This window comes from Zea mays, chromosome 5 (genome assembly GCF_902167145.1).
Source record: "Zea mays cultivar B73 chromosome 5, Zm-B73-REFERENCE-NAM-5.0, whole genome shotgun sequence".
NCBI classification, from domain to species: domain Eukaryota; kingdom Viridiplantae; phylum Streptophyta; class Magnoliopsida; order Poales; family Poaceae; genus Zea; species Zea mays.
The window spans coordinates 211,426,695-211,448,705 of NC_050100.1; the positions used below are offsets into that span (position 1 = coordinate 211,426,695).

The following is a 22,011-nucleotide window of genomic DNA, read 5'->3' on the forward strand; positions in this document are numbered from 1 at the left end:
TCATTTTGAGCCCGTCTCAAGAATCCCTTTAAGGTCTCTTGGGTTTGAGATTTTTCCTGTAAAAAGAATACCCAAGTGAAGCGAGAATAATCATCCACTATTACAAGACAATACTTACTCCCGCCGATGCTTATGTAAGCGATCGGGCCGAATAGATCCATGTGGAGTAGCTCAAGCGGCCTATCGGTCGTCATGATGTTCTTGTGTGGATGATGGACTCCAACTTGCTTCCCCGCCTGGCATGCGCTACAAATCCTGTCTTTCTCAAAATGAACATTTGTTAATCCTAAAATGTGCTCTCCCTTTAGAAGCTTATGAAGATTCTTCATCCCAACATGGGCTAGTCGGCGGTGCCAGAGCCAACCCATGTTAGTCTTAGCAATTAAGCATGTGTCGAGTTCAGCTCTATCAAAATCCACTAAGTATAGCTGACCCTCTAACACACCCTTAAATGCTATTGAATCATCACTTCTTCTAAAGACAGTGACACCTGTATCAGTAAAAAGACAGTTGTAGCCCATTTGACATAATTGAGAAACAGAAAGCAAGTTGTAGTCTAAGGAATCAACAAGAAAAACATTGGAAATAGAATGGTCAGGAGATATAGCAATTTTACCCAATCCTTTGACCAAACCTTGATTTCCATCCCCGAATGTGATAGCTCGTTGGGGATCTTGGTTTTTCTCATATGAGGAGAACATCCTTTTCTCCCCTGTCATGTGGTTTGTGCACCCGCTGTCGAGTATCCAACTTGAGCCTCCGGATGCATAAACCTACAAAACAAATTTAGTTCTTGACTTTAGGTACCCAAACTGTTTTGGGTCCTTTGGCATTAGATACAAGAACTTTGGGTACCCAAACACAAGTCTTGGAACCCTTGTGTTTGCCCCCAACAAATTTGGCAACTACCTTGCCGGATTTGCTAGTAAGCACATAAGATGCATCAAACGTTTTAAATGAAATGGCATGATCATTTGATGCAATAGGAGTTTTCTTTCTAGGCAACTTGGCACGGGTTGGTTGCCTAGAGCTAGATGTCTCACCCTTATACATAAAAGCATGATTAGGGCCAGAGTGAGACTTCCTAGAATGAATCTTTCTAATTTTGCTCTCAGGATAGCCGGCAGGGTACAAAATGTAACCCTCGTTATCCTGAGGCATGGGAGCCTTGCCCTTAACAAAGTTAGATAAGTTCTTTGGAGGAGCATTAAGTTTGACATTGTCTCCCCTTTGGAAGCCAATGCCATCCTTAATGCCAGGGCGTCTCCCATTATAAAGCATGCTACGAGCAAATTTAAATTTCTCATTCTCTAGGTTGTGCTCGGCAATTTTAGCATCTAATTTTGCTATATGATCATTTTGTTGTTTAATTAAAGCCATATGATCAAGAATAGCATTAACATCAATATCTCTACATCTAGTGCAAATAGAAACATGCTCAACATTAGATGTAGAGGGTTTGCAAGATTTAAGTTCTACAACCTTAGCATGCAACATTTCATTCTTAGTTCTAAGGTCGGAAATAGTAGCATTGCAAACATCAAAATCTTTAGCCTTAGCAATTAAACTTTCATTCTCTAATCTAAGGCTAGCAAGAGATACATTCAATTCATCAATCTCAGCAAGCAAGTCAATATTATCATCTCTAAGATTGGGAATTGAGACATTACAAGCATGTGAATCAACCTTAGCATTTAAGATAGCATTTTCATTTCTAAGGTTGTCAATCATCTCACGACAAGTGCTTAGCTCACTAGATAGTTTTTCACATTTCTCAATTTCCAGAGCATAAGCCTTTTTAACCTTAACATGTTTTTTGTTTTCTTTAATTAGACAATCCTCTTGGGAATCCAAAAGGTCATCCTTTTCATGAATAGCACTAACCAATTCATTCAATTTTTCTTTTTGAGCTATGTTAAGGTTGGCAAAAAGGGAACGTAAATTATCCTCCTCATCACTAGCATTATCATCACTAGAAGATTCATATTTAGTGGAGGAGTTAGATTTAACCTTTTTCCGTTTGCCGTCCTTTGCCATGAGGCACTTGTGGCCGACGTTGGGGAAGAGGAGTCCCTTGGTGACGGCGATGTTGGCGGCGTCCTCGTCGTCGGAGGAGTCGCTAGAGCTTTCGTCGGAATCCCATTCCCGACAAACATGGGCATCGCCGCCCTTCTTCTTGTAGTACCTTTTCTTCTCCTTTCTTCTCCCCTTCTTGTCGTCGCCTCGGTCACTGTCACTAGACATAGGACATTTAGCAATGAAATGACCGGGCTTACCACATTTGTAGCAAACCTTCTTGGAGCGGGACTTGTAGTCTTTCCCCCTCCTTTGTTTGAGGATTTGGCGGAAGCTCTTGATGACGAGCGCCATCTCCTCATTGTCAAGCTTGGAGGCGTCTATTGGTTGTCGGCTTGGTGTAGACTCCTCCTTCTTTTCTTCCGTCGCCTTGAATGCAACGGGTTGAGCTTCGGATGGCTCGCCAAGCTCGTTGATTTTCCTCGAGCCTTCTATCATGCACTCAAAACTTACAAAATGCCCGATAACTTCCTCGGGGGTCATTTTAGTATATCTAGGATTACCACGAATCAATTGAACTTGAGTGGGATTTAGAAAAATGAGAGATCTTAAAATAACATTTACCACTTCGTGGTCATCCCACTTCTTGCTCCCGAGGTTGCGCACTTGGTTCACCAAAGTCTTGAGCCGGTTGTACATATGTTGTGGCTCCTCCCCTTTGTGAAGCCGGAACCGACCGAGCTCCCCCTCGATCGTTTCCCGCTTGGTGATCTTGGTGAGCTCATCTCCCTCGTGCGCGGTTTTGAGTACATCCCAAATCTCCTTGGCGTTCTTCAACCCTTGTACTTTGTTATATTCCTCTTTGCTTAGTGAGGCGAGGAGAATTGTTGTGGCTTGTGAGTTGAAGTGCTCGATTTGGGCTACCTCATCCTCATCATAGTTCTCATCCCCTATCGACGGTACCTGTACACCAAACTCAACAACATCCCATATACCTTTGTGGAGCGAGATTAGATGAAATTGCATTAAATCGCTCCACCTAGCGTAATCTTCACCATCAAAAGTTGGTGGTTTGCCTAACGGGACGGAAAGTAAAGGTGTATGTTTGGAAATGCGAGGGTAGCGTAGGGGGATCTTACTATACTTCTTGCGCTCTTGGCGCTTAGAAGTGACGGAGGGCGCATCGGAGTCGGAGGTAGAAGTTGATGAAGTGTCGGTCTCGTAGTAGACCACCTTCCTCATCCTCTTGTGCTTGTCGCCTTTCCGATGCGGCTTGTGGGAAGAAGATTTTTCCTTCTTCTCTTTGTGGTGAGAAGAAGATTTCTTCTCCTTCCCTTTGTTGGAGGAGCTCTTCTTCTTCTCCCTCCTTTTGGTGCGGGACTCTTCCGATGAAGTGCTCCCGTAGCTTGTAGTGGGCTTTTCGCCGGTCTCCATCTCCTTCTTGGCGTGATCTCCCGACATCACTTCGAGCGGTTAGGCTCTAATGAAGCACCGGGCTCTGATACCAATTGATAGTCGCCTATAGGGGGGGTGAATAGGGCGAAACTGAAATTTACAAATATAAACACAACTACAAGCCGGGGTTAGCGTTAGTAATAATAAACGAGTCCGCAAGAGAGGGCGCAAAACAAATCCCAAGCGAATAAGCAAGTGAGATACGGAGATTTGTTTTACCGAGGTTCGGTTCTTGCAAACCTACTCCCCGTTGAGGAGGCCACAAAGGCCGGGTCTCTTTCAACCCTTCCCTCTCTCAAACGGTCCCTCGGACCGAGTGAGCTTCTCTTCTCTAATCAAAGCCGGGAACAAAACTTCCCCGCAAGGGCCACCACACAATTGGTGCCTCTTGCCTTGATTACAATGGAGTTTTGATTACAAGAACAAATGAGAAAGAAAAGAAGCAATCCAAGCGCAAGAGCTCAAATGAACACGGCAAATCACTCTCACTAGTCACTAGGGTTTTGTGTGGAATTGGAGAGAATTTGATCTCTTTGAGTGTGTCTAGAATTGAATGCCTAGCTCTTGTAAGTGGTGGAGAAGTGGAAAACTTGGATGCAATGAATGGTGGGGTGGTTGGGGTATTTATAGCCCCAACCACCAAATGTGGCCGTTGCTGGGAGCTCTCTGTTCGATGGCGCACCGGACAGTCCGGTGCACACCGGACAGTCCGGTGCCCCCTGCCACCTCATCATTGCCGTTGGATTCTGACCGTTGGAGCTCTGACATGTGGACCCGCCTGGATGTCCGGTGTACACCGGACATGAACTGTTCATTGTCCGGTGCAACGGTATGGGCGCGCCTGCCGACTGCGCGCGCAGAGCGCGCATTAAATGCGCTTGCAGGTGACCGTTGGCGCGGAAGTAGCCGTTGCTCCGTGGTTCACCGGACAGTCCGGTGCACACCGGACAGTCCGGTGAATTTTAGCGGAGCGGCTGCCGCGCGAACCCGAGGGTGGCGAGTTCCGGAAGCCGCGGTTCGTTGGCACACCGGACATGTCCGGTGCACACCGGACAGTCCGGTGAATTATAGCGCGCCGGCCTCCGCGAATTCCCGAGGGCGAAGGGTTGAAGTCGAAGTCCTCTGGCGAAGGGTAGAAAACGAAGTCTACGGGCGCACCGGACACTGTCCGGTGCACACCGGACAGTCCGGTGCCTCCAGCCAGAGGTGCCCTCGGTTGCCTTATTGCTCCTTTGTTGAATCCAACACTTGGTCTTTTTATTGGCTAGATGTGAACCTTTTGCACCTGTATAACTTATACACTAGAGCAAACTAGTCAGTCCAATATTTGTGTTGGGCAATTCAACCACCAAAATTATTTAGGAACTAGGTGTAAGCCTAATTCCCTTTCACCTGTCACTGTCACTAGAAATAGGACATTTTGCTATAAAGTGTCCGGGCTTACCACACTTGTAGCAAACCTTCTTTGAGCGGGGCTTGTAATCTTTCCCCCTCCTTTGCTTGAGGATTTGGTGGAAGCTCTTGATGACGAGCGCCATTTCCTCGTTGTCGAGCTTTGAGGCATCGATTGGTTGTCTACTTGGTGTAGACTCCTTCTTCTCCTCCGTCGCCTTAAATGCGACCGGTTGTACTTCGGATGTGGAGGGATCATCTAGCTCATTAATTTTCTTTGAGCCCTTGATCATGTACTCAAAGCTCACAAAATTCCCGATTACTTCCTCGGGAGTCATTAGTGTATATCTAGGATTACCACGAATTAATTGAACTTGAGTAGGGTTAAGGAAAATAAGTGATCTAAGAATAACCTTAACCATCTCGTGGTCATCCAACTTTTTGCTCCCGAGGTTGCGCACTTGGTTCACCAAGGTTTTGAGCCGGTTGTACATGTCTTGTGGCTCTTCTCCTTTGCGAAGCCGGAAGCGACCGAGCTCCCCCTCGATCGTCTCCCGCTTGGTGATCTTGGTTAGTTCATCTCCCTCGTGCGCGGTCTTGAGCACGTCCCAAACTTCCTTGGCGCTCTTTAATCCTTGCACCTTGTTATACTCCTCTCGACTTAGAGAGGCGAGGAGTATAGTTGTGGCTTGGGAGTTGAAGTGCTCGATTTGGGCCACCTCGTCCTCATCATAATCCTCATCCCCTACGGATGGTACATGTACACCAAACTCAACGACATCCCATATACTTTTGTGGAGTGAGGTTAGATGAAATCGCATTAAATCACTCCACCTTGCATAATCTTCACCATCAAAAGTTGGTGGTTTGCCTAATGGGACGGAAAGTAAAGGTGTATGTTTAGGAATGCGAGGGTAGCGTAGAGGGATCTTACTAAACTTCTTGCGCTCATGGTGCTTAGAAGTTACAAAGGGCGCGTTGGAGCCGGAGGTGGAAGGTGATGACGTATCGGTCTCGTAGTAGACCACCTTCCTCATCTTCTTTTTCTTGTCGCCACTCCGATGCGACTTGTGGGAGGAGGCTTTCTTCTCCTTCCCTTTCCCCTTTTTGCGGGACTCTTCCGATGAAGCCTTCCCTTGGCTTGTAGTGGGCTTGTCGCCGGTTTCCATCTCCTTCTTGGCGTGTTCTCCCGACATCACTTCGAGCGGTTAGGCTCTAATGAAGCACCGGGCTCTGATACCAATTGAAAGTCGCCTAGAGGGGGGGGGTGAATAGAGCGAAACTGAAATTCTCAAAATTAATCACAACTACAAGCCGGGTTAGCGTTAGAAATATAATCAAGTCCGCGAGAGAGGGTGCAAAACAAATCACAAGCGAATAAAGAGTGTGACACGCGGATTTGTTTTATCGAGGTTCGGTTCTCGCAAACCTACTCCCCATTGAGGTGGTCACAAAGACCGGGTCTCTTTCAACCCTTTCCCTCTCTCAAACGGTCCCTCGGACCGAGTGAGCTTCTCTTCTCAAATCAATTGGGAATCAAACTTCCCGCAAGGACCACCACACAATTGGTGTCTCTTGCCTTGTTTACAATTGAGATGATCGCAAGAACGAATGAGAAAAAGAAGCAATCCAAGCGCAAGAGCTCAAAAGAACAAAACAAATCTCTCTCACTTAACACTAAAGCTTTTGTGGAATTGGGAGAGGATTTGATCACTTGGGTGTGTTTTGTATTGAATGCCTAGCTCTTGTAAGTAGTTGGAAGGTGGAAAACTTGGATGTCTTGAATGTGGGGTGGTTGGGGGTATTTATAACCCCAACCACCAAACTAGCCGTTTGGTGGAGGCTGCTGTCGCATGGCGCACCGGACAGTCCGGTGCGCCAGCCACGTCACCAGGCCGTAGGGTTCCGACCGTTGGAGCTCTGACGTGTGGGCCCGCCTGGCTGTCCGGTGGTGCACCGGACAAGTCCTGTAGACTGTCCGGTGTGCCACGCGCGCGTGCTCTGCTCCTCTGCGCGCGCTGGCGCGCATTTAATGCGTTGCAGTCGACCGTTGGCGCGAAGTAGTCGTTGCTTCGCTGGCTCACCGGACAGTCCGATGTGCACCAGACATGTCCGGTGAATTATAGCGGAGCGGATTCCCGAAGCTGGCGAGTTCAGATTCGCTCTCCTCTGGAGCACCGGACACTGCCCGGTGGTGCACCGGACAGTCCGGTGAATTATAGCGAAGCGCCTCTGAAAATTCCCGAAGGTGCGAAGTTTGGCTTGGAGTCCCCTGGTGCACCGGACACTGTCCGGTGGAGCACCGGACAGTCCGGTGCGCCAGACCAGGGCAGCCTTCGGTTGTCCCTTGCTCTTTTGGTTGAACCCATTTCTTGGTCTTTTTATTGGCTAAGTGTGAACCTTTGGCACCTGTATAACTTATGGACTAGAGCAAACTAGTTAGTCCAATTATTTGTGTTGGGCAATTCAACCACCAAAATCAATTAGGAACTAGGTGTAAGCCTAATTCCCTTTCAGAGAGCAACTCTGAACTCGCCAGCTTCGGGAATCCTCTCCGCTATAATTCACCGAACTGTCCGGTGCACATCGGACTGTCCGGTGTGACAGCGGAGCAACGACTACTTCGCGCGCAACGGTCGACTGCAACACATTAAATGCGCGCCTGCGCGTGCAGAGGAGCAGAGCACGCGCGGGTGGCACACCGGACAGCCTACAGGGCCTGTCCGGTGCACCACCGGACAGCCAGGCGGGCCCACAAGACAGAGCTCCAACGGTCGGAACCCAACAGCCTGGTGACGTGGCTGGCGCACCGAACTGTCCGGTGCGCCCGTCTACAGCAGCCTCCACCAACGGTCAAGTTTGGTGGTTGGGGCTATAAATACCCCCAACCACCCCCACATTCAAGTTATCCAAGTTTTCACACTTCTACACCTTATAAGAGCTATAGCATTCAATACTAGACACACCAAATAGATCAAATCCTCTCCCAACTCCACACAAAGCTTTAGTGATTAGTGAGAGAGATTTGTTGTGTTCTTTTGAGCTCTTGCGCTTGGATTGCTTCCTTCTTTCATTCTTTCTTGCGATCAACTCAATTGTAACCGAGGCAAGAGACACCAATTGTGTGGTGGTCCTTGCGGGGAAGTTTGGTTCCCGTTTGATTGAGAAGAGAAGCTCACTCGGTCCAAAGGACCGTTTGAGAGAGGGAAAGGGTTGAAAGAGACCCGGTCTTTGTGACCACCTCAACGGGGAGTAGGTTTGCGAGAACCGAACCTCGGTAAAACAAATCCTTGTGTCACACTCTTTATTCGCTCACGATTTGTTTTTACGCCCTCTCTCGGACTCGTTCTTATTTCTAACGCTAACCCGACTTGTAGTTGTGATTAAGTTTGCAAATTTTAGATTCGCCCTATTCACCCCCCCTCTAGGCGACTTTCAAGTACCAATAATGGTACTACCTCGTTGATGGTATCTACCCTCGTTGTCCAGTGTTTGTGAAGACCATTTCTCTCCCAAAGACTCTAAAGCAACGACTACTTGTTGCATGCGAGGAGGACAAACGTAAGGACATGAAGAGTGCATTTGGGTGCTCAAGGCACAATTCCATGTTTATCCCAGGACATACCTTTTTTCCACCATGTACTTAGTGTGACCATGCATGCATGCACCATTCTACATTTCTAAGAAACGAAATTGTGTAGCCCTTTTCATAGACGAAGTCAAATATGTTAGAGCGAGTGCAAGTTGTGCATAACTTCTTTAGATGCGACAAACATGTAGCAATGTCGAATGTCACTTCAGCAAAGTTTCTCTTCTTTGTGACAACGAAAGTACCATCAAATTAGCAAATGATCCATTCATCTATTCAAGAAACAAACATTTTCATACACGCCATAATATCTTGAGAGATCATGAAACAAACTGAGATATCATTATTTGCCATGTGGGAATCAGAAAACAACTGATGATATCCTCATAAAGCATCTTGATGAATCAAGGTTTTGCACTTTTGAGATGTGAACTAAATATTCCTGGTTATCGAAATGTTTTTTGAAATCTAACATAGTTTTTATTACATTGAGCACCAATCTTTTGAATTTCATTCATATTAATATATGTTGCTTTGAAGTCAACCTTTTACTCGTATTTTTATTCCTTGAAAATCTTAATTAATTATAATTTTGCCTTATGGATATTTATATACATGAGTGGTATTGGATATATCTAATTTTCTATCTTCCAAAACTCCTGGCAATGTCTTTGGTCAAAAACATTTGTTCAACTTCATTTTACACTTGATTGCGATCAAAACCGACCGTTAAAAATCTGAAATTGATTGTTCGTCCTGCAACGGGCGACATTGAAGCTCAAGAACACTTGTTTTTACCTTTGTTTGAAATCATAATCTCTTGGGATTTAGATCTTTAGAGCATGTCTTTGCTTTTGAGGGGCTACTGTTAGGGATTTCACCTCGGATAAATGCAGTCCCTAATGTTTTGGAGTTGATTAACAACTCCTTCCTTTTTATCTTGATGTCTACTTCTAGAATCAACTTTGTATCGAGAAAAGGCAATGGGTAAGGAGAAGACAAATGCTTCAATTCACTTGAGATCGAAGACTCAAAGGGAAAGACGAAAGTCATTCGATCATCTCTGCCTCTCATCAAAAGGATAATGTTTACCGAATCATTTTTACAAAGATTGAAGATGAGGCACGAAGCTATTTCACTCTTTTCCAATAAAGGGCAGACAAAGCCTCTTTGACAAAGACTATTTTCGTCACAAGCCAAGCGAACCCATCAGTTGAACCTTGCTAAGAAGCAAACATAAGTTGAACCTTGCTAAGAAGCAAACATAAGTTGCTTCGTTCGTAAGATATGAAGCTTTGTCTATAAAATTTGGCCGTCAACAAATATAGCAATAGCAAGGGATTTTCCCATAGATCTATCACCAAATCAGTCCTTATTGTTTATTATTTCCTCGTGGAAGATGGATACATCGTGGCCATGCTACGTGGCAATACCATAGTATAATACTCTAGCGAACCTTGAAAAGCTGTGCTCTTTTGATTCTTTAACATATGGATCTGTCGCTTCTTGTTGTGTTTGTTCGCTTTAGATTTAAGCAGCCCGTTTGATGACTGCAATCTATATAGACAAAAACATTGTAGAAACAGTAGAAGTTGATACAGATTAAAAATTGAAGACCAATATTTCATTTTTAAGATCCCAAACTGCACGGATATCCAATCTAATGGTTGCCTGAGAATGGTTCCGTGACAGGCCAGCACGGATATCCAACGTTTCTGGAAAGCAATCCTGATTGCCAGAGTACACCCCGCACTGTAACCTTCTACAGTTCAACTCGAGGAGGCAGGAGCCTTGAAATGTAATGGATTTCAGTTGTCCTAGGTCAAGCCATTCTGAGTTTAATCAAGTTTGTCGACAAAACTAAGAACATACACACCACACCAAAGCGGTAAATTATGAAACTACATTTCGTAGTTTCTCTAATGAAGTTCATTGATATCGTAAATATGATGTTGTCCTTTATGTCAAACATAGAATGGTCTGACTTAGGACAAATGAAAATCAACTCTAGTTTTTGCACAGGATATGCACAATTGCACACTAGCCATTCGCACCGTGCTAAACTGCTAGGTACGTGGCCCATATGTTTCTTCTGGAGCGCACGCTGTTTAATAGCTTAGCTTGTCTCGATGCTTTTGGACAATGCAGATTCACCGGCAGCATTGCCATCAGTCACCAGTAGATAGGCACTAGCCGCTAGATAAAATTATCCATTTATCCCAGAAACTGTATACTAGTTACCAATTATTGGTACTCTTTTTCTCCGTTATAAATGGGTGCCTGCAACGCAAGGATGACTCGAATCACTCTCAAGTCTCAACCACCTTCAGAGTCCACTGAGTTTCACTCAAGGAAGTTAGGATGCAGTCCTGAACCACGCCAGCAGTAGTTCGGCACAGCTAGCATGTGGTTCATGTCCTTCAACCTGTGTTTGGCGCTGCTAGTTTATGCAGACATTGCCGCGTTCTTCTCCCTGCACCAGGGTGGGGAAACCCTTATGTTATTGACCGTAGCATCCTTGACCTTGCAAGGCCAAGGTGCAGTTGCTGCAAGCTCGAGAGGTGTGGCGGCCGGTCCCGTAGAGTGGCTCGTTTTGGGCTCCGTGCCGGCCGGCCCTTCTCAGCCTGATGTCTGTCCGATGTGCAGACCGGGGTATGCAATCTTTCTCATGTACAGATTGATCTTTTCCTTCGTGTGCTGGGTGGATGTGTTCTGTTTTGTTCGTTTCCGGCTGGTAAACCCGGCATGGATGCCTGAAATGACATGTAAATTTTACTCCTTGCCGCGTTCAGTTTTGTCTGAAGTGAAACTTAGAAATATCGCACAAAGTGTTGCATGACACTTGGGCAAATATATACGCGATGATTGATTAAATCGAATTGTTGAATGGATTCAAACAAATGGCAAGCGATGATACAAGTGTTAATCCCTCTCTCAGGGGGAAGAACATCAGCGGCATGCATCAATTCGTTAAATTAAGGAGAAAGAGGGAACAAAGAAAAAGAGGACAAAAGGTGTGTCGAATCAAAAACATGCCCACGCATCGGAATGCGCGCAGCCATGTCACTCTCTCTCCCGCTTCGTCTCTTCCTCGGCCTCCGGGCGACCGGCCGCGGCCGGCTCACTGAATGTAGTAGGCGAAGAAGGAGGCGACGGCGGCCCCGAGGGCGGCGCCGACGGCGGGCGCGACGGCGGAGGAGCCGCTGGTGGGGCCCGGAGCCGGAGCCTCCGCGGCGAGCGCCACGGTGGCCGCCGAGGCGGCGACGAGGACGGCGCAGGCGATCTTCTTCATCTCCATCCCTGAATGCGGCGGCGGCGGCGGGCGGGACGGAACGGAACGGAACGGAGGCGAGGAAGAAGGACGGGCGCGGCGAGCAAGCTGGCTGCTGGCTGGCTGGCTAGCTAGCTCTGTGCTCCCGTCGATTGCCTGGGAATGGAGGGCACGGCAGGGCGGGAGATTTATAGCCCGCATGTGCATGCGAGGCGGACCAGCGAGTGGCCAGGCGGTCGTCTCGCGGGAAAGAGACGAACGGGTCCTCCCGTTCCGTTCTCCGCATTGAACGAGTCCCCCCGTTCTCGGCAGGCGCGCACGTCTGGCACGCCATGGAACAGTTTGGGCTTGGTTGCCGAACCGGACGTTTAAAAATTTCGTGAGCTCAGGGAGGAAAATAAAAGGCGATCGACAGCCTACTTCAAGTTGCAAGGCAATGACAGGGAGGAAACTTTTTGGCCTCTTTGTTTGTTTTTTTATTAGTTTTTTGAGAATCTAGCTGTGAATAGAATTTGGCTGTGCAAAGAATCTGAGTATCGTGAAAATTACGTGTGGAGAAAGATGAAGTGGTTCAAAAGGTTCAAAATCTAGATAGCGACAGATTTACTACTATCGGGATGACTCGATCGATTCTGTGTTAATGTTGATTTTAGGACTAGTTTAGGAAATTAGTTTTTTCAAATTATTCCTTAAACATTTTTTTTATCAAAATGGTTCTTATATAAATGGACTAAAAAGCTGAACGGTTCGCAGCAATTTTTTATGGCAAGAAGGTGAGAAAAGCCTAAACAAACAGGGCATTCAGGAGACTGGTTCGTCGTGGCCTGCGGAGACAACGCATAACAAAAAGCAGGTAAGGCAATCGGAGCCCTCATGGCCCCGCTCTTATCATCATCAACTCGCTCGGCACCGCCGACCGGTGTCACTGTCATCTGTCTCTGTCATGGGACCCATGGCCAGCGCGGACGCGCCGGCACGTCAAGCAGCAATATTCCACGGGCGGCGGCGGGGCCGGCACCACGTTCTCGCCAATGATTTCGTCCCTTTGGTACAAGGTCCAACACACGTGGCAGAGAAAGAGAAGGCGTTTCCAGTTCTGCACCGGATCGGGTTTTGTCGACTTCTCCAGTCCTTCCATCGAATTCGAATTGAATCGAATAGTTGGTCCGTTGGTTCTATCTGCCTTCGATCAAATCGAATCGTTTTTTTCCCGTAATATGTTAATAAAAATAAATCACTTCTAGCGACATATTTAATTAGATACCTAAATATTTCATCGTATATGCTATTTTTTTTTCCTTCGCCAGAGATAGATAGTAGATCTCGCTCTTTAAGTTGTCCGACCAACAAGATATAGAGATATTGTTTGAAGGTAAACATATATGAAGAAAGGTTTCTGTAAGTGACAATTTAGAGAGCAAGTTTAGAAAATAATGTTCGATATTTTCTTAGGTAAAATGTATTTCTGATTTCACCCTAGCTAAAGATGTTTAAATGTGTTGACCGAGTTTATAGAAAAGATATTACCATATATAGGGGGCGAAGCCGAGGACCTATATCTTCTCCTTAGATACCCCCATTATGCCATACAATTTTGTAGATGTATCTTCTGTTTGAAATATCAATCAAGGGATTATGGGTTGTATAGGGCATGTACAATGATGTTTAATAAAGAGGCTCTTGAGGTGTCTAAAGAGGTATTTATAAAAAAAAAATCGTGGAGCCACCTCTATAAAGAGACTTCTCTGATCGTAATCCAAGTAGTAACACACGTCTTCATTTCTATTGTGTGAATATGTTGTCTGTCATATCGACCCGATGCTATACAGGCGTATTCAATTATGCATTTATTAATAGACTATATTTATAGACACTTCATTGTATAATAGAGTCTCGTAGTTGTCTCTTGTACTTGAAAAAACCGTTTTGGTATCTTTTCACTGTACATGCCTTTAAGCTCTCCTGCGGTATTAAATGGAAATGAAGCTAAGCCCGCTAAACTAATCTTAGCGTGAAACATGTGTTTTGAGATCATCAACAGCGAACTGCACTGCTGCACAGGCAAAATTTTGGCCGCTCAACTATACGGCGGTTGGTATCATTCAACCATATGGCTGGGCTGCTAGCTCATGAGATTCCTAAACGCGTGAAAGAGAAGGGGCAATCACTCAAGCAGAATATTGTGACGAACTCCAAGCGTTAGGTGGCCACCTACCGACGTTACGGGCGATCAATTGTTAACCTGGAACCCTGTTGTTATGGAAGGTGAATGGATTGTTTAGTTGCTGTGTGGACGACGAGCCCAACCGCAAAAGAACTGTTCAGAGGCCCCTGTGCCATCCGAACTCTGAACCTGAGCTCTGAACCAGTCGGGTTCAGGGAAAAAAAACCATCATTTCAGCCGCGCGCCGGCCGGCGACGGGGACATGACACCTCCGCTCGCTACGAGATTCATGCATCCACCACATGGAGCCGTAGAGGAATGGGAAAGAACGCCGCCGGAGTCGGCCACTGGCATGTCGACTGGTGAGGCGGACGGCTTCTCTGCCTCCAGCTGAGGCCTCCCTTTCGCTCCATCCCCTCCGTACGTACCGCGCGCGACGCAGACGGCGCCCATCTGGCTGCATGTTGTGGCTGCGGCTTGCCACCTTGTTCATACTCTCCTACTACCACGACGTCGTCGGAATACCTGACACGCACGCCCTTACGTTTTGGAACACCGTGATCCGCTCCGCGTAGGCGCAGAAAACGCACACATGTCCTCGGAATTCTGCCGGGATCGGCCAGTAACTCTTCTCCAGGTGCACCTAGAAGCTTCCCGTCTGGCCAATTTTCTTTATTTCAGCCTGGAACGTGAGTTGATTTGATCTCCGATCCCTCGGTCCCTGTCGACGAACATATACACCGCATATACCTGCCTGCCATCTTCCACACGGCACGCCTGGCGGATACCGCGCTTGCAACCAAAGCGTTCGTGAAGTAAATTTGAAGACTTCTTTCCTTTTTTCCTTTGTGGAAGGAAACCTACGGTACGTGGTACGTGGCCCTGTTTGCACTGCTGCCCGTAGCCGTAGCCGTAGTCGAGTCGACCCTCTTCCGTCACCCTACGCCGCATGTGTACTGCGCTGGCTTAAACTGCGTCCGGCCGGCTCTGGGCAGGTGTACGCGCGCGCGCGCACGTACCGATCTGTACGTGTACGGCAGCTGCCATTATTGACCCCCCACGAGAACGTAGGCAATACGGTATTACGATCGAGTCGGCAACAAGGAACAATCAACACGAGCGTCCATGTTTTGTCAAGGGAGAAAGAAAGAAAAAAAAAGGAGCGGTCATGGCGAGTGATTTTTTTTATATGCTAGCGTTGTATATGTCACTTATAGCCAATCTAGCATTCCACGTATAAAGAGAGTATCTCACAAAGTTTCTTCAAAACCAATTTCTCGTTATTAAGCTAGCTACGGGTTTATTACAGGCTGTTTGTTTTCCCTTTTATGTCCTGCGATCTCGGCTTAAATCTGACGTGATAACTCATGCAGACAGCCTCTAGGCTCTAGCAACTCGAGCTCAACTAAAAAAGTTGCGATTACTCGTCGCCAATTCTGGTTACGCTGAGCCTGAGGGTGACGCACGCGACGGCGTACGCGTACTGCATCCGTGCGTGACGTTGCGTACCATGTCCGATTATATCGGTCTGTCGCGTGGCCGGTGTGTCGGTCGGCGGTGGCGGCGTGCGGGGGACGCGTCGCGGTTGCGCGCGCGCCAATCGACGCCGGGTGGGCCGTGGGCGTCACCAGACCCGAGGTCGTGGGTGGGATGGAGATGGAATGGAACCGCGTTCGCGTTGCGCGCGCGCGCGCGTGCGTCGAGACCCAGACCGAGACGGCCAGACCTCCCACCCTCACGCCGCGCCACCTGCGTCATCCGCGCGCCCGACGTGTCGCGCCTCGACACCCCACGCGTCGCCAAGCGATCGCCCGCGCGGCCGCGACCGTGACCCGCGAACCCACGCCACCTCCTTATATACACCGCCTTCTCCTTCTCCCCATACCGTCCCCGTCTCACCGCACTGCCTTGCCCCCTACTCTGCCTCGCTTAGCTTAGCCGCCGCTGCTACGCACTCTCGCCGTCCTTGTTCCCGCGTCGCTCTGCTCGCGATGGCGTCCCGCGTTGCAGTGCTGCTCGTGGCCGTGGCGGCCGTGCTGTTCGCCGCGGCGTCGGCGCAGGAGATGGACCTGGGCGTGCCGCCCGCGCCGGCGCCCGACACGGGCGCGGCAGCGGGGGCCGCGGCGTCGGTCCTGGCCGTGGCTTGCTCTGCCGTCTTCTTCATCCTCGTCGCCGGTGGCCTCGTGCAGTAGGCGCTGCCGTCGACGTGGTGGCTAGCTGCTGGTTCGGGGTCAGGCGGAGCCCTGTTCGATCGTTTTCGCCTTAGTTAGTAGTAGAAGTAGCAGTCATGGGCTGTGTTGATTGTGTCCCTGTCTCCCCCTGGTGGGCGTTGTGATCTTGTGCTATTGCTTATTCTTTTTGTACCATACTGCATTGTTCGACGTATACCTTGTGTTGAGGCGTGTGTTGTATGAATAAAGACGATGGATCTCGTTCGTCAATCGTCATTAGGATTGCTGGGTTCCATGTTCTGTTCATTTGCGATAGAAATCTCCCAAACATACCCGCAAAAAAAAAAAAAAGAATTTCCTACCAATTTCTAGACAAATACCGTGTTTGTGTGTTTGTGTCACGTGAGTCGTACAACCGAAAAGGATCTTCTACGGTTCTACTCTTAACCGTCCCCTTAACCGTCCCGACGAAACATAGAACATTCCATCAACAAAGCTGATGAGAGGTGTACGTATGTTCTCTCAATCTCAATAAAAGAGATGAAATATTTCGGGCTTGTTCGGTTAGCTCTCAATCCATGTAGATTAAGTGGGATTGGATGGGTTTAAATATCAAACAAGTTAAACTTCTTCTTAATTTTTTCCAATCACATCCAATCCATGTGTATTGGGAATAACCGAATAAGGCTGTATTGGGAATAACCGAATAAGGCCTTCGTGGTAAAGAATACCCATAGCTGGGTTTAACTGAACTTAGTTCCACGCGCCATAGCAGGCGAGCAGCACTAAAGATCGAGATTAACATTTCTCCACTCTTCAATTACAGAGCAATAGAGCATTTCTCGGGGCTGGAAAAACGAAATGCTAGAGATGCTGCAACAAACGAGGATCACCAGTATTGGGTATAGTTAAGTTTGGTCACAACCACCAATCAGGTACCAACCCGGATAGAAAATGCTAGCTTCCAAGTGGAAGTGGCACGATTGGGACTGCTTCCTTCTGATGATTTGAACATTCAGCGAAAAGATAAAATTCAGAAATGACTGCCCTCTTTTTTTTGGATGTTTTTTATAATATCCATTACAAAGCGAAATCCAAGGTTGCCTGCTCGGTCAACGAACTCCAATCGAACTCAGCAATGTTTGCTCAAAGATACGTTTGAGTTTCCTTACACATGCAGCCGAGTCAGTAAGTACGACAACCTGGGAAATAAACAGGAGTTTCATATCAGCAAGCGAGTAAAAAGCTGCGTTTCGTAGTAATCAAACTGTGGCTGCGGCTCTAATCTGAAGCGAGTACCCAGGAATTTTGTAAAGGAAGCTTGGTAGGATATAGAGTACCCACCTCATAAGTTTGGCAATCGCTGCGCTTGCATCGTCGGCATCATGATGATTCAATAAAGCGTCTTCCAAACGGCCATCATCGTAGGCATGCTGAAGACGTTGCATTTACAGGTGTCAAAACAATAGAGCATAACACCACGGGAAACTGAAAAAACGGGCTACTACAAAAGGAAACGCATATTACTCTACGATGCAAAGCATATAATCGAGGACTTGAGCCCCCGTGGAGGAAAAACCAGATGACCATCAAGGGGTCATTATACGAGATAAACTGTAAATTCACTTAGAAGTTCTGAAGGGCCATGTCCCTGTACTTGCATTTTTCCTCAAAAAGGAACTCTTCAAATATCATAATTAACGGGCAGATGTTTTGAATATATAAATTGATTTTGCATGTACTAAGAAATGGAATAACGGTACCAATTCACTGTGCAAATGGGAGCGCGCTTTTGAAGGGCCACACAGTGCAGTTTAAACCTACTATTGAATTCGAGCAATGATGGCAAGCAGCTTGAAATTGCAAGCTGCTATATGAAGGTTCCAGTTTCAAATTACAAAGATGTACTAGGAACAAGACTTGCATTGTTAGATTGAAAATACCTCCTATGATAAGCCAATTATGTTCCACTCAAGAATGAAGATAAACAGTACATGCTTTGAAGCATGTAATCAAACAAAGAGGCATTTAAATGACCCCAAAAACTGTACTATGCACCTTGTAAAAACAGCTGCTTCCAAATGGACAAGTGCCCTTTCCGAAGTCAAAGTGCTTACAATCAATAGACCTGCATAACATATACAACTAGTGAATTAACTTCTGCTTTGGCAGAAAATACAACAGAAGTTTTATCTATGCCTCAACAATAAGCAAATTAAACACTACAGATGAGTTGCTGTTATTAGTCTGGGCAGCCTGAAAATCGCATAAACGATGTGCTTAAGGATAAAACAAATTTGCAAATCAAGTACTTACCTGAGCTTGGCCTTGTAACCTTCAACAATTTCTTGCTTTTCTTCCTTTGAGGAGTACCAAGTAATGCTAGGAACTACATAGTATGACAATTTGCGGCAAATTGGACAAGCCCTGAGTGTAGAGTTGACATCCATGCCAGACGTAGGAGAGGTGCTACGCCAATTCCTAATGCATGAGATACAGAAGGAATGGTCGCAGTCAGATAGCAGCCCAAACCTCCTTTCTGCTGCCGTAGGTTTTGAAAGCACACGGTCCAAGCACACACCACATTCTATGTCTTCACTTCTTCTCATGGCCTCAAGAACTCTATTGTTTTTCTTGCATAGCTTGACATGTACCCCCCTTTCATCAGATTGATAAGGATTCATGCACTGTCTTTCACAGAATGCACACAGATCTCCATGCATCTGAGAACAGCCTTTCCCATAAGGACAAGTGCCATCAGCAGTAGAAGAGCAAATTGGCAGATGAACAGGATATTGTGATGTTTGATTTTGCACAGCTTGGTGCAACGGCCAGCTTGTAGTATCATCTGGAGTGTCATGGTCATGATAATCAACAACCCATGCAGGTTGATGTGCAGAAAGTGCTGCTGTTGACTTGCAAATCTGCTGTGTTTGGTCACATAAATCCGTTTGGCATTCGCTGCAATGGGGATCTCTGGAAGAAGCAACTAGCTGAGAAGAATTGGAGGATGCACGCGCTACAGTGGTTGCTGGTTGGGGGCAGTTACAATGAACTTCAACATGTTCATTTCTGCAACGGCTACCAAAGGTGCACGTCCCTTTCTGGTAGAAAGTGCAAACCTGTAGGTGAGAGCATTACTCTAAGAAATACAGGAATACTGGATAATGCAAATTTAAATTGGATAGTGCAAGGAAACTGGTCTGGAGTTAGAAGTACATAGGTTACATTATCTGGTTGATCATTGCAGTCATGGGAGAATTCACAGTAATCTCCTTTGAAGCAAGCTCCATGCAAGAAGAATTTGCAAGGGACCCTGACGAATAAAAGAAAGAAGCAACATAAGAGAACACTCTAAATTGTTATAAGTTCTACATGGACAACACCATTAACATTTCATTTGCTATGCCAACGGATACGAGCCTCGACAAGGGACAGCTATAGTCAGTACAAACATACAATGAGCCCAGGATTAGTTACCCCAGCTTTTGGGGGGCTTGAATTAAACATTCCATCCCCAGAAATGTGTTTCTGATTCACAGAACTGACAACATGACAAACATAGTTCCATTCCCTTCCTACTTTCCTAGCACTTAATTTCACTTCAAAGTGTTCTACTCGCCATCTCACCACCATATAAACCATAAATTGAGATGTCAGTGGCAAACATTTCCACTCATCCTATTGTATTATTAAAGGCGTACCAATACAGTCTATTATTCAGAGTTTACCCAGCAGCCCTGCCTTCTGTACTGTTATTCTAAAAATTTACATCTCAACCTACACTTCCGAATAAGCTTGGGGCCTTTTGGGTAAAAATAATGGACCACTGCCCCCTCACAGGCCCACACACAGGATATATATTGCATCCAGCAATTGTCGAGGACATTTCTGTCCCACTCCCATTAGTCCCGTGATTCACAATGTATCGAAATGGTTTGAATCCGGGATGTAGTTCATAATGACCTCCAACTGACCACCACACGGGATCTAATTCTTGCACAAGGGCAACCAAAAGAATTCGAAAGACAAATAAAGGTCAATTTAGTCGTCTTGACGGTCCCATACATCCTAAATCCGAAATTGTAGCCTTACTAAAGCCGATGATATCTTATTTACCAAAAAAAACATCAATCAACAAGCAGTATGTCGCCCAAATCTAGACCTCCTCACTAACACTCAGCTTCATTGCAGGATGACCGCACTGCGATGCAGCGATGCTAAACAATTGCTAAATTACAAGCTAAATCCAAACCGAAATGGTCACAGGCTCACAGCAACACGAACACGATCCACCGCTAAGCTTAAAATCATCCCATCCGGTTCGAAATCGCTAGAGTTGCAGTTCAATCGAGCATGCTGGGGCAACCGAAGTATTACCTCCTCGACATGCTCGACGAGGCGGATCGAGCTGCACCGTCGACGACTTCGGGGACACCAAGGCGACGCGAGGCACCCTTTCTTCGCCGCCGTGGTGACGCCCGCCGAACGCCTAGGGTTTGGTCGGTCGGTGCAGCGCGTAGCTTCGTCCGGTCCCTTTCGTCCTCCTCGCGCTTCCGCAGGTCAGCTTTGTGGTGGGCACCGAAGCGGGGAATCGGTTTTCCTAAAAACGGGAGGGATGCGGAATGACTGTTCGGCCCCCAGCGACGTGGCATAGCGAGCGGTGGGATTTCGGGCAGAAGCGTGAATTGGGCGCGGCGAAGGGAGGCCTGGAAGGCTGGAACCATGTTCCCGCCGGATTGTGTGGGCAACCGCCTTTGCTTTTGCTTCAGCCCGTCTTGTTGCGGACGTAAATGGTGAACAGGAGTTCGCTGGCGGAGCACGTGGACAAGTATGTCCAGATAACATTGGCTGAGCGCTTCTTTGCCAAACTTACGCATCAAAATAAAATCTGGTAGCCCAATTTAGCATAGAGCAATGCAAGAAATGTGAGTCTGGTGTTTTGGTTTGCTTGTATTGTCTATGCATGTGTTGTATGAATTTTATTTGGTTAATTATATAATTTGGTAGAATCATCTCATCTTTGTTGGTGTCATTTGTAGTGCACTCGTGGTCACCTCTTACCAACTATCCATACTAGATCCTGTGGAGAGAAAAGGAGGGATTGGTGACGACAGTGGCAGAAGCGTGATGGTAGAGGTTGTATGTGACGGTGGCGGCACGAGTGAGGGGAGGCTCAGGTGGACGGGGTCACGAATGAGGGGAAGAGAAGGATGATGGATGTGAGATGAGAAATGATCCAAATAATATAGTCGATTGAATTTGAGTGATTAAGAAAATAGGTTATCTAGCTATCTAAACAGTTGGTTTTTGAGTTTGTGTGCAGTTTGTTTGGTGTATTTAGTGGAGGTTATGTGAGTTGGAGTGATTTGGTTAGGTGGGTTTTTGCAAAGCTTAAAGTAGTGAATTATATAGTGGTATATAATTATATATTAATATTTCAAGCCTGGTTTGGTTGATATCTAAAATTTAGTTACCAAAACGGCAAAACTGACAAACCTAGTTTTTAGCGGTCACGTAGTTAGCTAACAAAATTTAAATTTGCTAATACCTTATAATTAGTGTCGAGGACCATAATTAGGGATACCCTCAAGACTCCTAATCTCAGCTGGTAACCCCATCAGCACAAAGCTGCAAAGGCCTTATGAGTGCGATTAAGTCAAGGATCGGTCCACTCAAGGGACACGATCTCGCCTCGCCCGAGCCCAGCCTCGGGCAAGGGCAGCCGACCCCGGAGGATTTACGTCTCGCCCGAGGACCCCCTCCAGCAACGGACATACCTTCGACTTGCCCGAGGCCCAGACTTCACCAAGAAGCAACCTTGGCCAAGCCGCCACGCCGACCGACCGTATCGCAGGAGCATTTAATGCAAAGGTGGCCTAACACCTTATCCTGACGCGCGCCCTTCAGTCGACAGAGCCGAAGTGACCGCAGTCACTTCGCCGCTCCACTG

At 46.9% G+C, this 22,011-nt stretch overlaps 3 protein-coding genes across 3 annotated transcripts; 1 reads left to right on the forward strand and 2 right to left on the reverse strand.

Moving 5' to 3' along the window:
* Positions 1-11,359: 11,359 nt before the first annotated feature.
* LOC109617031 (uncharacterized) lies at positions 11,360-11,870 on the reverse strand. Its single transcript, NM_001348404.1, has one exon. The coding sequence runs from the start codon at positions 11,748-11,750 to the stop codon at positions 11,574-11,576; it is 177 nt and encodes a 58-aa protein (NP_001335333.1). The 5' UTR covers positions 11,751-11,870; the 3' UTR covers positions 11,360-11,573.
* Positions 11,871-15,773: 3,903 nt separating this feature from the next.
* LOC100277641 (uncharacterized) lies at positions 15,774-16,328 on the forward strand. Its single transcript, NM_001363575.1, has one exon. It carries the CDS (start codon positions 15,879-15,881, stop codon positions 16,077-16,079), a length of 201 nt encoding a protein of 66 aa, NP_001350504.1. The 5' UTR covers positions 15,774-15,878; the 3' UTR covers positions 16,080-16,328.
* A 400-nt stretch (positions 16,329-16,728) lies between these two features.
* Positions 16,729-20,589, reverse strand: LOC100279601 (uncharacterized). The gene is made up of 6 exons (NM_001152598.1): positions 20,439-20,589; positions 19,287-19,374; positions 18,375-19,180; positions 18,117-18,186; positions 17,403-17,491; positions 16,729-17,260 (listed from the first exon to the last, which is right to left on the reverse strand). The coding sequence occupies exons 1-6, from the start codon at positions 20,447-20,449 to the stop codon at positions 17,227-17,229; spliced, it is 1,098 nt and encodes a 365-aa protein (NP_001146070.1). The 5' UTR covers positions 20,450-20,589; the 3' UTR covers positions 16,729-17,226.
* Between the last annotated feature and the right edge of the window lie 1,422 nt (positions 20,590-22,011).

Coding starts and splice junctions, on each gene's coding strand:
- LOC109617031 (NM_001348404.1), bottom strand. CDS start 11,750: ATGGAGATGAAGAAGATCGCCTGCGCCGTCCTCGTCGCCGCCTCGGCG.
- LOC100277641 (NM_001363575.1), top strand. CDS start 15,879: ATGGCGTCCCGCGTTGCAGTGCTGCTCGTGGCCGTGGCGGCCGTGCTG.
- LOC100279601 (NM_001152598.1), bottom strand. Junction 19,181..19,286: donor GCAATGATCAACCAGATAAT/GTAACCTATGTA, acceptor TCTCACCTACAG/GTTTGCACTTTCTACCAGAA. Junction 17,492..18,116: donor GAAGCAGCTGTTTTTACAAG/GTGCATAGTACA, acceptor CAACGTCTTCAG/CATGCCTACGATGATGGCCG.